The sequence below is a fragment of the Neofelis nebulosa genome, chromosome 2, assembly GCF_028018385.1.
Source record: "Neofelis nebulosa isolate mNeoNeb1 chromosome 2, mNeoNeb1.pri, whole genome shotgun sequence".
In the NCBI taxonomy this organism is placed as follows: domain Eukaryota; kingdom Metazoa; phylum Chordata; class Mammalia; order Carnivora; family Felidae; genus Neofelis; species Neofelis nebulosa.
Window position 1 is genome coordinate 207,330,858 of NC_080783.1, and position 12,401 is coordinate 207,343,258.

Sequence of the window (12,401 nt, forward strand, 5' to 3'; positions counted from 1 at the left end):
TGCACTCCCGAATCGGGATGTTCCGTGATGTCTATAATTAGAAAAGTCACTCAGAACAGGATGGGACCTTGGGAAGGCTGACAGGGAAGAGGTCCAGACTTGGCTGGAATTTTAAAGAGGGACCGCAGGAAAGGAAGGAAGGGATGGGTGGTCCTGTCCCGGAGAGGACAAGGTGGGTTGCAAGGAGGGACGTTGGTCCAGGATGGAATGAAACGCTTTATCGGTTCAGGTGAAGACCGTCATGCTTGAGTATAATTTGGAAAAAGCCACGTCTGCCCAGCCCCCGGAAGGGCTGGGGCCCATTTGGCCGATGTCCCCAGGTCTGTGTGAACATCTTCATCAAGTTCTCCGGGCGGCTGTCTCCTCAAGCACACGCGAAAACCCAGGCTCTTCCAGGTGGTGGGTGTTTTCTGACCTTCACTGGATCTTCTGCGGGCCCAAGGACCCGAAGGGGGCAGGTAGTAGCTCCAGGACTGTCCTGACAACATATGTGCCATCCGGCTTGGTCATGTAAACAGCCCAGTTGGTGCCAAACTGGAAAAGAGGCAAAGCCAGCGTGAGGGAGGCAGCATGACCGAGGGGCTGGGACTGACCTGGATTTGAGTCTGGCTCCACCTCTGTCTAACGTTCCTCTCTGTGCCTCAGTTTTCTCATCTGTAAAATGGGGATGGCAATACTCATACCTGGCCCAGCGAGCTTGAGGAAGGAGCCACCAAGAGAATATCTGTCGAGCAGTTAGAAGTGCTCAGCACCTTGTTGAAGGGCAACCAGTGATCTGTTCTATGATGAGACCCACCCAGGGCTTCAGAGGAACAACATCTAACCTCCAGGGCCAGACCTGCACCTGCTGTGACAAACAACAGCTAAGATCTGCTTCCTTAAAGCACCTTCTCTTCACAAGCACGAGCAGATGCCTGCCTGCCTCACCACACACCAGATATTGCCCACGTGTGATTTCGCTCTCTGCCCTTGGAGGCAGGTGTTATTTTTTTTCCTTAAAGTTTATTTATTTATTTTTGAGAGGGAGAGAAAGTGCAAGTGGGGGAGGGGCAGAGAGAGAGAGAGAGAGAGAGGGAAAGACGCGGGGCTCGAACCCACGAACTGTGAGATCATGACCTGAGCAGAAGTCAGAAGCTTAAATGACCGGGTTACCCAGGCGCCCCTGGGTAGGTGCTATTACGATTCCCATTTTAGGCTTAGCAGGGCAAAACCAGTAAACTAAAAATTTTAACCCAAATCTGCCCCCCCAGCCCTGGTCTCTCCCACTCCCAGGAGCTACCACCTGCTTGCCGTTTGATCTTGGGCAAATGATTAAACTCCCCGGGGCTCCGTGTCTTGATCTGTGAAATGACTTTGAGAACCGAGGAACGTATCAGGCAGGAAGACGGCGGTGTGTGATGCAGAGCCCCGAAGTTGGCCTCAACAAACTGGGGCTCAGCCTGGCTGTCGTGTTACCATGGGTGGAAGGCACCTGTACACGGTGCCCGGCACACAGTAGGTGCTCAGTTAATGGAAGCCGTTCTTACTGGTTACTTGGCTGTTCGTGACCGCTCAGCTCTGCAGCTCTACTGTGCTTCTGTCCGAACCACTACATCATTTCCAGGCACATCAGTCTTCGGCGTTTTGTTTTTGTTTTTTATATGTTCATTTATTCATTTTGACAGAGCAAGCAGGGGAGGGGTGGAGAGAGAGGGAGACAGAGAATCCCAAGCAGGCTCTGCCCTGTCAGCACACAGCCTGACGCAGGGCACAAACCCACAAAATCGCGGGATCACGAGCTGAGTCGAAACCCAGAGTCGGACACTTAACCGACTGAGCCACCCAGGTACCCCTGGATTTTTTTTTTTTTTTTTTTTTTTTAATTAATGCTTTAAAGAAGGCGATTTATCTGCTTGGCAGGTTCTGCCTGAAAAGCCGAGCAGTGCCACTCTAAGCACCAGGTCCCCGGCCCCCGAGCTTCCTCTCTTGTTACTTGCAATTTGGTTTCAGTTTTGCCTCTCCCTCCTTTCGGCTTTTTCATCCGCCTTCTCTCGTTTGCCAACATCTACTCTGTTTGGAGAAAACAGCAATGAGCAATTGGACCCAGCTGGGGCCTCGGGAGCCAGGGGGCTGGCATCCTGATGTGGTTTCCTTCCATGGCCTTGGACATGACAAGGTGCTGGGCAGCCATTTCTGCCCCTCTATCCGCCCCCCCGCCCCCAATATGGCGATGACGTCCATATTGTGAACTCAGTGCCTTTATGGTGGCATTTTCAGCTGAATTTGGGAAGGGAGTTCTGCTAACCGTGGCTGGTTGGCAGGCCTGGCAAGAAGCAGAAAGAAAATGGAGATGTTTGCATTGTTCGACACATGCTCTGAAAGCCCAAGGCACAAAGGCAAATGAGAGGGGTTGTTACCCCCTCTCTCCCCACCCCCACTGCCCCGGAATTAAACAACTCCAAAGCAGAAGCCCCCGTGAAACAAGCACCATTACATCTCTGTGGCTGAAAAGAATGTGTCTCGTCATAGAACCATAAAGGCAGGGAGGCGGCTGTGAGGAGCATGGACCTTTCGGTCAGCCAGAACTGGCCGTGAATGCCAGCTTACCACCATCTGGCTGTGTGTCCTTCAGCAGGTCATTTTACTCCTCTCAGAAGTGGGGGTAACCACCCACACTTTTCCCATAGGCTGGGGTGGAGATTAAGTGAGATGGTGTATTTAGAAGGACCGATGATGTCACATGGAAGCTCACAAGCCTGTGGGATTCTCCAAGACGGTGGCTTTAACCTTTTGAGACTCTGGGGGACACAGACCTCTTTGAGAGTGTGTGAAAGCTGACAACCCACCCCTCCCCAAAATGTACACACATAAAAAACTTCCACTGAGTCAAGAATAAGAACTCATTGAATCCGTTTTGTTTTGTTTTGTTTTGAGAGGGAAGGAGGGCATGCAGGGGAGGGTCAGAGGGAGAGAGAGACAGAGGATCTTTAAAGCAGCCTCCATGCCCAGCTGGGGGCCAGACGTGGGGCTTGATCTCATGAACTGTGAGATCATGACCTGAGCCCAAATCAAGAGTCAGACGCTTAACCAACTGAGCCATCCAGGCTCCCCATCATTGAATCTATTTTAACCATTTTTAAGGGTATAATTCAGTTCCATTTGTCCTTGGAATACAATATCCCCTCTGTCCCATGGCCTATAAGGCCCTGCCCTGTCACCCCTACCCTTTACTTGCCACGTTCTAGCCTCTTTAGCCCTCTTCCAACTTAATCAAACTCACCAAATGTATGAGCATTAAACTTGCTGGTTCCTTTGCCTGGAAATCTCCTTCTGTGGACCTTTGTTTGCCTCGTTCTTTATTATTTATATCTCTGCTCAAATGTCATGATCTCATGGTTTGTGAGTTCAAGCCCTGCACTGGGCTCTCTTCTGTCATTGCAGAGCCTACTTTGGATCCTCTGCCTCCCTCTCTCTCTGCCCCTCCCCTGCTCTCTCACACACACACACACACACACACACACACACACACACACACACACACACTCTCTCTCTCTCTCTCTCTCTCAAAAATTAATTAAAAACATTAAAAAAAAATAAAGTAGTTGTTGGCAAACTATTTTTCCGTAAAGGGTCAGACAGGAAACATTTTAGGTTCGGCAGCCCACAGGGTTTTGTCAGAACTGTTGAGCTCTGCTGTTGCAGGGCCAAAGCAGCTATAGACAAAATATGAAGAAATGGGCGTGGCTGTGTGCCAATAAAACTTTATTTACAAAAGTAAGGGGTGGGGGGCTGGATTTGTCCTGGGCCAATGTTTGTTTATCTCTGACTCCTTTTTCTGCGTTCTCTTCTCCACAGCCCTCATCATTCTCAGAAACTCTGTTTATTTTGCTCCTTATTTGTTGTCTGTCTGCCTCCTGCACTAGACTGTGAACTATGACGGCAAGGCCTGGCTTGTCTTTTCACTGCTGTCTCCCCAGAGCTCGGTCAGGCCTAGCGCACAGTAGATACTGACTCAAGTAGCTACTGGATGAAAGAATAATTTCCAGTGATTCACGCAGGCTTGGGACAGCTTAGATGTCAGCCAGCAGGGCAAACAGGACAGCAGCTGTGTGACCTGGCTGGCAGCCTGGCTTTGCTCCCACGGCCTAGAAAGGCAGGGAGGCACCTAGTTTACATTTCCCAGAAAAGAAAGGTGTTTACCTCTCTCATGACTTGCCTACAGGCTCCACATGGTGAGATAAAATCATCCTGGAGGTCACTGCGGAAAAAGAGAATCAAACATGGGTCAATCTCTCCTGAGGCATGAGGACAATTACTGAAATGCAGGCCCTGAGTTCTGGCCTGATGAAGTCAAACCCCGCCAAGCAGTTTCTGATTCACAGACGCATGGTGTCGCAGAGGCTCAGAAGAAACACCAGGTGGCTTTCCACACTTCCAAGGGGCAAGGCCACGGGCAGGCCCGTTGTTTTCATTAGCGCATCTGGAAAATGTTTAGTGAGCACTTGCTGTCGCCCACACTCCAGAAACACAAGGGTGAAGAAGAATTGGTCTCTGGCCTTCAGGAGATCGCTCAGCCCAGTACTAAATGAGTTACCGTTTTAAACAAAATGCAATAAGAATGCACAGTGAGAGGAGACAATCCCTGCCTGAGGAACAACAGAGAATATTGTGGAGGAGATGGTGTTCGGTGCGGTCCTTGGAGGAAATGCAGAGTTCATAAATCACCGTTAGTGAGCACCTACTGTGTGCCAAGATCTGTGCCAGGCACTCGATATCCATTTCTTTGAATTCCCAGGACAACCTGAGTGTCAGAAGGACCATTTTACCTGCAAGAAAAAAGGTTCAGTGAAACTAAGTAACTAACAGAGGTGGTACTCTGAAGGCCCGTGTTTTTCTGTGCTGCAGGCAATGGACATAGTATATGCAAAGGCCCTGTGGCATGAAAAAAACGGTGTGAGTCAAAAGAGAAGAACGGGTTCCTTCGCCTCTCAGAATCGAGGCACCTACAGGCAGTCCTCCAGCTCTGAGCAGGACGAAGGGTGAACTGAACAGTAGGAACCGCCAAGCCTGCCGGAGGACCAGAGGTTACGCCAGCAGCCACCATCGTCCCTGCTCTTCTAGACGCACAGCTCTGTGAGATCTCTGCAAGAACACTGGGCTTAAATTTTAGTTTTTGGTCAGCTCCTCCTTTCGCTAACCGTGTGTGACTTGAACCAAGTCGTTTTTACCCATCCAACGTGCATCTCTTGGCTTGTAAAACAAGGGGAATCATGTCACCTACTTCCCAGGAATGCTAGAAGATAAAATAAAATAAAGGGCAGAAAGCACTCTGTAAACTTTAGAGTGTTCTACACATATTGTTATTGCTTGTACTACTAGGCGCTTATTCCTTTACACATATAAGCTCTGTCTGAATTTCAGTGCCTTATGATATACAGACTTATTATATATAACTTATATACCATAACTTAAAATTACATATATTAACAATGATTATCCTTTTACTGGATATGTGCCTAGAATGTCCCAGGCATCCAGCGAAACACTGAAATGCAGGATCTCATTTTATTTTTTTTAAGTTATTATTATTACTTTGTAACTTACTTTGGGAGAAACCAAGACAGCATGAGTGGGGGAGGGTCAGAGAGGGAGAAGAGAGAGAAGACAGAGAATCCCAAGCAGGCTCCGCATCACCAGGGCAGCACCCGATGTGGGGCTTGAACTCATGAAACCACGAGATTGTGACCTGAGCCCAAACCAAGAGTCGGGCGCTTAACCCCGTGACCCGCCCAGACGCCCCTATTACTTCGTTTTAATCGACAAATGTTTATTGGCGCTTCGTACCAGGCACTATCAGGGCTGGGGGTACAGCAATGAACAAAATAGACGAAACTCGTTGCACTCAGGAGATTTTCACTAGTGAGAGGAGCCAGACCACCAGCCAACCAACCATGTGTCAAGTGGATATGGCCATAGCTGGCATGAACTGCATAAAGCAGCAGAGGGAGGAGAGAGCGATGGGTTGTTATTTTACCCTCATGATAACTCGCTGTCGTATGTGGGATTCCAGTCAAAGAAAGGTTCTGCTCCATGGAAAGGTGGGTCTTCTCTGAGCATGCTCCCAGCTTCAGAACAAAAGCCCATGGGGACGTGAGAGGGTGGGGACCCCTGCCCAGGATGCGCACGCAGCCAAAGTAACCCTTGTGATTACCAGGCTCCGGCTCGGGTTTCCATAGGATCTTTGGAGGCTAGACTCTGTTATTTTTTTTACTTCTTTCCACACAGACTGACCATGCCAGGCAGGCACGGGAAAGGAAACAAAGACCAATCGGAGAATCTCTGCCTTCAGGGGTCTAGTACTGTCTGGGAGGGGAGATAAAGTCTGCATGTTAATACTATGACACAGGCAGGCTGTGGTTACGACCATGCGAGAGGTGCTCTGAGTGAAATTCAACCTCCCTTCCGTGACCGCTAAGGCCCTATATAATCTGGCCCCTGCCAAGCTCACCACTTCCTTTCTCAATCTTGTGACATGCGTGGCCGGCTTCCCAAAGAACATTTCCCTGGAAAAAGTGACCTGTATTAGGGTCTTCAAGGGAGTGGGGTGAACATGCATTCCAGTGGGAAGTTGGATTTGGCTTAGGCTTCAACCACCAAAAGTCACAAGATATGGCTTCCAGGCAGCGTAGCTCTGAGAGCTGAGAGAGAGCCTGACCACGACACTGGCTTACCCTTACCTCACACTGCACTTCTCTGTGCCGAGCACGGTGCTGAGGACCTTAGGTCCATCAACTCATTTAATCCCCTAACAACCCCATAAGGTAGGGACTGTGTAGATACTTTTATTGTCCTCACGTTATAGATGGTGAAAGACGACATGACCTGCCCAAGGTCACAGAGCTACTAAGTGGCAGAACCAGGATTTGAACCCAGGATCTGCGGACCCTGCCTTTGGCAGTCTTCAGCTTGCAAAAGTAGTAAGGATAAGGTTAAAACAATAGTTTTATTTATTTTTTTTGAGAGAGAGAGAGAGAGAGCCAGAGCATGAGCGGGGGAGGGGCAGAGAGGGAGGCATAGAATCGGAAGCAGGCTCCAGGCTCTGAGCTGTCAGCACAGAGCCGGATGCGGGGCTCGAACCCACAAATGGTGAGATCATGACCTGAGCCGAAGTCAGGGGCTTAACCACCTGAGCCGCCCAGGCGTCCCTAAAACAATAGTTTTAATCTGTTGCCTACTCTGGGCCAAGACCTTTACAGAAATCACTTCCCGCATCCTCACAATAGCCCAGTGGGTCAGCATTCCTCTCCTCCTTTCTACAGATGAAAAGCTGAGCTCAGATCCTTGGGCAACAGCAGAGCAGGATGTGAAACCAGGTCTTACTAACCTTGGAGCCAGGGTTTTTAATCATTACTCAACATTCCCTCCTAGAGTAAGAATCAAAAGGCTGAAGAAAGACACATCCCAGAACGTACTGGGTGCAGCAGGACGCCTACCACCTCTCCTGCCCTGTGCTGTGCTGGGCTTGACAGTTACCCTGCTTTGTGCTGATTCTGGTCACGCGCTGAGGCCATCCTTATCAGACGCGATGGGCTGGAAACCTCTCGGCTTTGATGGCTATGCTGGGGCCCCCATGGGACAAGCTTAACTCCCCATTAGCAAAAGCCCAGCCTGGGCCCCACACTCTGCATTCTGGAGATCTCGAAGGGGCTCTCTGAAACCGTTCACACCCGTCAGTGTTAACGAGGGAGCTGGCACTTTCCACTCATCTTGTAAACCCCACGCTCTCAATTTAACAAGTCATTAGTGCAATAATGACTACATTTCTGGCTCAGGGATGCTGGTGCAGGCTGAATCCCTGGAGCAGAGCAGTTGGGTGGCTAGAAAAATGCAGGTTTTGTGTAAATAAGGAGATTTGCTAATCATCGCTAGCGATACCCAGTCCTTTTTAAATTTTTTTTTTTCAACGTTTTTTATTTATTTTTGGGACAGAGAGAGACAGAGCATGAACGGGGAAGGGGCAGAGAGAGAGGGAGACACAGAATCGGAAACAGGCTCCAGGCTCTGAGCCATCAGCCCAGAGCCTGACGCGGGGCTCGAACTCATGGACCGCGAGATCGTGACCTGGCTGAAGTCGGACGCTTAACCGACTGCGCCACCCAGGCGCCCCAACCCAGTCCTTTTTAAAAGTAGATAATGACCAGGAGAAGGAGAATGTTTCATTTAGAACATTCTAAACAGAGCAAGGCCACCGTGCCATTATCCTTTTGTTGACTTTGGCCTCTTTTTCACCCAGAATATCATTATTTTCTTGGATCAGGTTTGGAATTGAGTTACTCTCCCCTCCCCCCTTTTAAATAAAGCGCAATCCACATCCTGAGCTCTGCTCATCTGCACAAAATGTTCCCAGCATGGCCTCATTTATTCCTCCCAAAGCCGAAGGGAAGCCAGGACAGACCTTGGTGATAGGGAGGGCTCTGGGAAGCCGGGACCGACCTTCTCCCTAAGTGCACCTTGCCTTCAGTTACTCAGGAAAATCGCCTTCAATAACCTGGTCCGCCTCGGGACCAGACTGAGACAAAGCTGTAAAGAAACGGGAGCTTGTTTCTGTCACATGGCCCCTGCTGGCCTTGCGCTGGGTCCCTACATTTCTGGAGGCTTGCATTTCTGCCAGCAAGGCCCTCTAGCGCCACCACAATGAAGAGGTGCTTCACTCCTAGTACGTAACCCATGCACCTGGATGTCCTGAAAACCAATACTTACTTGGTCAGTCATGCACCCACTTTCTGGGTGGATGAAACATTTCCCGTGGCATTTTCCCTGCACCGTTAATTTGCTAAGAAAACTCCCTCACAGCGCAAAGGTACACACAAGAGCAACTCACTATTAAATCGGAAGCGTAACAGGGTCCAAATTAGTAAAAGAGCCCACTCACATGCTCAAATCCTGAAGCCACTGAGTCTGGGTCCAGGGCCAACAAGAACTCAACGAGCATCCTGTGAGGGTCTGCACATGGGAACTTGGATATTTATGTTTGGGGCATGTAGAGAGAGTAGGTTAATGCTATTATTGTTCAGCCAGGACCTGGGCTGGACTCTGATTAGTGTGTGAACTGTTACCCGGGTTTACCTGGCTGTCGCCCCACCAGCTTGCGTTGGTAGCCTGGTTCTTGGCACTTAGAGGTGGGCAATGCCAAGGGCAGTAGTCAGCTCTCACAGTGAAGGATCCCGGGGCAGCTCAAAGAGAGCAGGGAAGAGTGTTTGATTTCCTGGCACAGCATGGTGCTGTGGAATGAGCCCAGAGTGAGACTCCAGAGATGTAGTTTGGTCTCAGCTTTGCCACGAATTCCCAGGAAAGTTGCTCAACCTCTCTGGGCCTCAGTTTCTTCATCTGTAAAAGGGGAGTAGTGGCTAGGGGGTCTATACCAGGTGATTTTCAGGTCCCTCTCGCTTTAGGTTTCTATGCTGCCTTTCTATTGTATCTTGTAGGCGTTCTGTTGTCTGTACTGTCACTAGAGCAAAAACCCCACCTGCCCTTGAGTTAGAGGTGCCTCGGTTGTTTACCTGCTCTGTAGGCTCACTGAGGGCAGAGTCCATTTTTGACTTAACTCTTTATCCTTGGCACTCTGTCAAGCCTGACAGTGCCCAGCACGCAGGAAGTACAGAATAAATGCGTTAGATGAATGAACGGATGAGTGACACACGCGTGGTGAGTGATGGCCGAATAGATGGATGAATGCAGCAGCAGCCTGCCTTTCCCACCACTTACCTAGAGATAGCAATTGCCCTGAACTCCCTGTGCCCTTCTGAGATAGCCTTCTGGATGGCGGTTCGCTCTGCACAGATGCCCATTGGGTAGCAGACGTTTTCAATGTTGCACCCTGAGAAGAGAGGAGGGAACCAATGACACTTCCAGCAGAACCACTTCCCATGGCAGGTGTTGAGTAAGAGGCTTACCCCATTCCAATGCAGGGAGGGACCTGTTACTCAGAGTGGGCAGTTTGACAGGAAGTGCGGGGACACTGGTGCCATGGCCCTTCCCAGAACACCCACCCTTGTCACTCACCCAATGCCTCCGTCTTGAAGCACAGCCCGGGAGCAGGGGCAGCAGAGCAAAGCTGATGAACCTAGCCCCATCGCCCCGGCAAAAGTCAAGGCCAAGGGAGATACTGAGCTGTAAGATGAGCAGAGCCCCCAGCCCCAGATCTAAGAGACAGAAGGTTCAACGATTGGGCCTGTGCAAAATTTTCGGTGCTGTTGACCAGCTATCAGAGTTCAACCGAGTTCCCCGTGAATTGTGTTGCAAAACGAACTGTCAAAACCAACAAACTAACAAACAAGGAACTCCCAAGCTTTGCAAAAGGTGTCTGTGATTGCACAAGCCTTAGGGCAATCCCAGCCCTCCAATGGGAGGCATGCTGCTAAGGTAGCAGAGTTCACAGCAAGGGATTTCTCCCCAGTGTCCCTCTCAGGAGCGTTCCTGGGGGACAAGGGGCAAAGCCTATTCCCAATGACATAACACATTGGCATACTCAGATTGGCTGACTAACAAACTCCCCATTTTCAGGGAGGTAAGGCCGTGAACAAATGGCCACAGAAGCTGGGCTTCCCCCTGACTATTGAGATGTGCTCTTTATAGCTTGTCTTTCTCTCTGAGGCAGAGATATTGTTCCCCAGGATGTATTTTCTTCTTCCTTTAAGTAATGCGAGTGACCCCCTATTCCAATATGGCTGCTCACATGGCCACTCAGCTACAGACCGTATTTCCTAGACTCCTCTGCAGCATGGTATGGCTACGTGACTAAGTTTTGGTCAATGGCATGTGGCCCACAGTGAGGTGGGAAACTTCTGGATCACATTTTTTGTAAAGAGGTTGATTGATTGCCCTTTACTTCCTTTCTTTTACCCTCTACAGGCTGGGATGAGGTGGGACAGCTCTGACCATGCGGTTTATGATCATAGGGATGGAGAAGCCACAAGAGAGAAGGCACTAGGGACCCTGGTCCAACTCAAGGATAGAGCAGAGTTGAGATGCCTATTTGCCCTGGCACAACTGCCTACTCTGAGTTGTTATGTGAGAGAAGAGAATTCCACCATGGTGGTCTCACTGTATTTGGGGATTTTTGTTATAGCAGCTTTACCTAGATCTAACTGATAGACAAATTTGGACTCAGAGTGAGATGCGGCTTTAATAAAAAACATCTAAAACACATGGACTTGGGCAATACAGATGTGGCAAGGTGGAGAGCTGCTGGCTTTGTTACTCTGTGGCAGATGATTTGGTAAAGCCCCACCCTGCAATAACCTGGAGGGCAGATTATGTTACTCATTGCCTACCAATGGGATCTTTCTACCTGACAATGGGAACCGCCCTGTGGCAAAGAGCTGATGAAGGGTGTCACCTTCTCAGGCTATTGTTTCAAGGCTTAAGGCAGTCACCATCAAAAGGACCCAGGGATGGGCCAGGCAGGGAAGCCAGTCAGTAGAAAAAAAGGGGAGTTGGCAGGTTTAAGAACTATGCCGAGAAAGGATCTTTGGGTGTGGTACTCCAGTTCAGAAATGACTGGAAGCAAACAGACCAGAAGGTTTCTAAGTTTTAGATAGAATTGGCTAGCCAGAAAAGCCAAAAGTCTGCCCTGTTAAACCCTGTGATCGTTCAGTCCCTAAAGAAACTCCTGGGTCCCCCAAACCCTACCATCAGAAGTGAGCTGACAGAGCTGTGTGCCCCCAAGGAGGTCACTCTCTCCAAAACCCACTTCAGATGTGTGGCCAATGACAGGATGATCAGGGAAGAAGCTCCCAGAGGGCAGCGCCTGGGTCCCCAGTGGACAGGGACAAGGGGTTGCCGCCAGGGCAGAAAGGGAAGGCAGAGAGTCTTCTCACAAGAACTGCCTGGCAAGTTTGATAACTGCACAGACTGGTGGCCACAGTGTGTGCCCCGTTCTTCTCCTTTTCCCGTTGGGAAAGTTGGTGACTATTACTCTGTCCTACTCTTTCCTGTTCCCACTCCACACTGAATATTGTGGGAGTGTGAAGTGAGGTGTGGGTGATTACTTTTTACTTTTGGGGCCAGTAGGCCAGCGGGGCCACATCTACACCTGAGGAAAGAGACTGCTCTGCCTCGAGATCCTGCTCTTAGAGCTGAATGCGGTGACTGAGTGGGACTTTGGGCTGCCTCCCTTAGGAAGGTGGTAAGTGGGTCCTACGTGTGAAAGGATGTACACAGATACTTACAGGCCACAGCCAGTTCTGTGGCAAAGACTAACTGTTCCCAAGGTTCGCTCTCCCACTAGAAGCCACTGGAGTTGACTGGGGCACATGACTACCCAGCCGGCGACCACATTTCCCGGCCTCCCTGGAAACTTCGTGTAGCCTTGTAGTTTTAGCCAACAAGATATGAATGGCAGTAACGGGTACAACTTCCAG

At 49.9% G+C, this 12,401-nt stretch overlaps 1 protein-coding gene across 2 annotated transcripts in view; it reads right to left on the reverse strand.

Annotated features, from left to right (window-relative positions):
- CDA (cytidine deaminase) overlaps positions 1–12,401 on the reverse strand; it is a 21,542-nt gene continuing 9,141 nt past the window's right edge. The window contains exons 2-4 of one of the 2 annotated variants that reach the window (XM_058718831.1): positions 9,745–9,856; positions 4,180–4,237; positions 1–534 (exon numbers count right to left, since the gene is read on the reverse strand). In XM_058718831.1, coding sequence (XP_058574814.1) covers positions 418–534; positions 4,180–4,237; positions 9,745–9,856 — 287 coding nt within the window. In that variant the 3' untranslated portion in view covers positions 1–417. The other variant, XM_058718829.1, reaches the window with a different exon arrangement.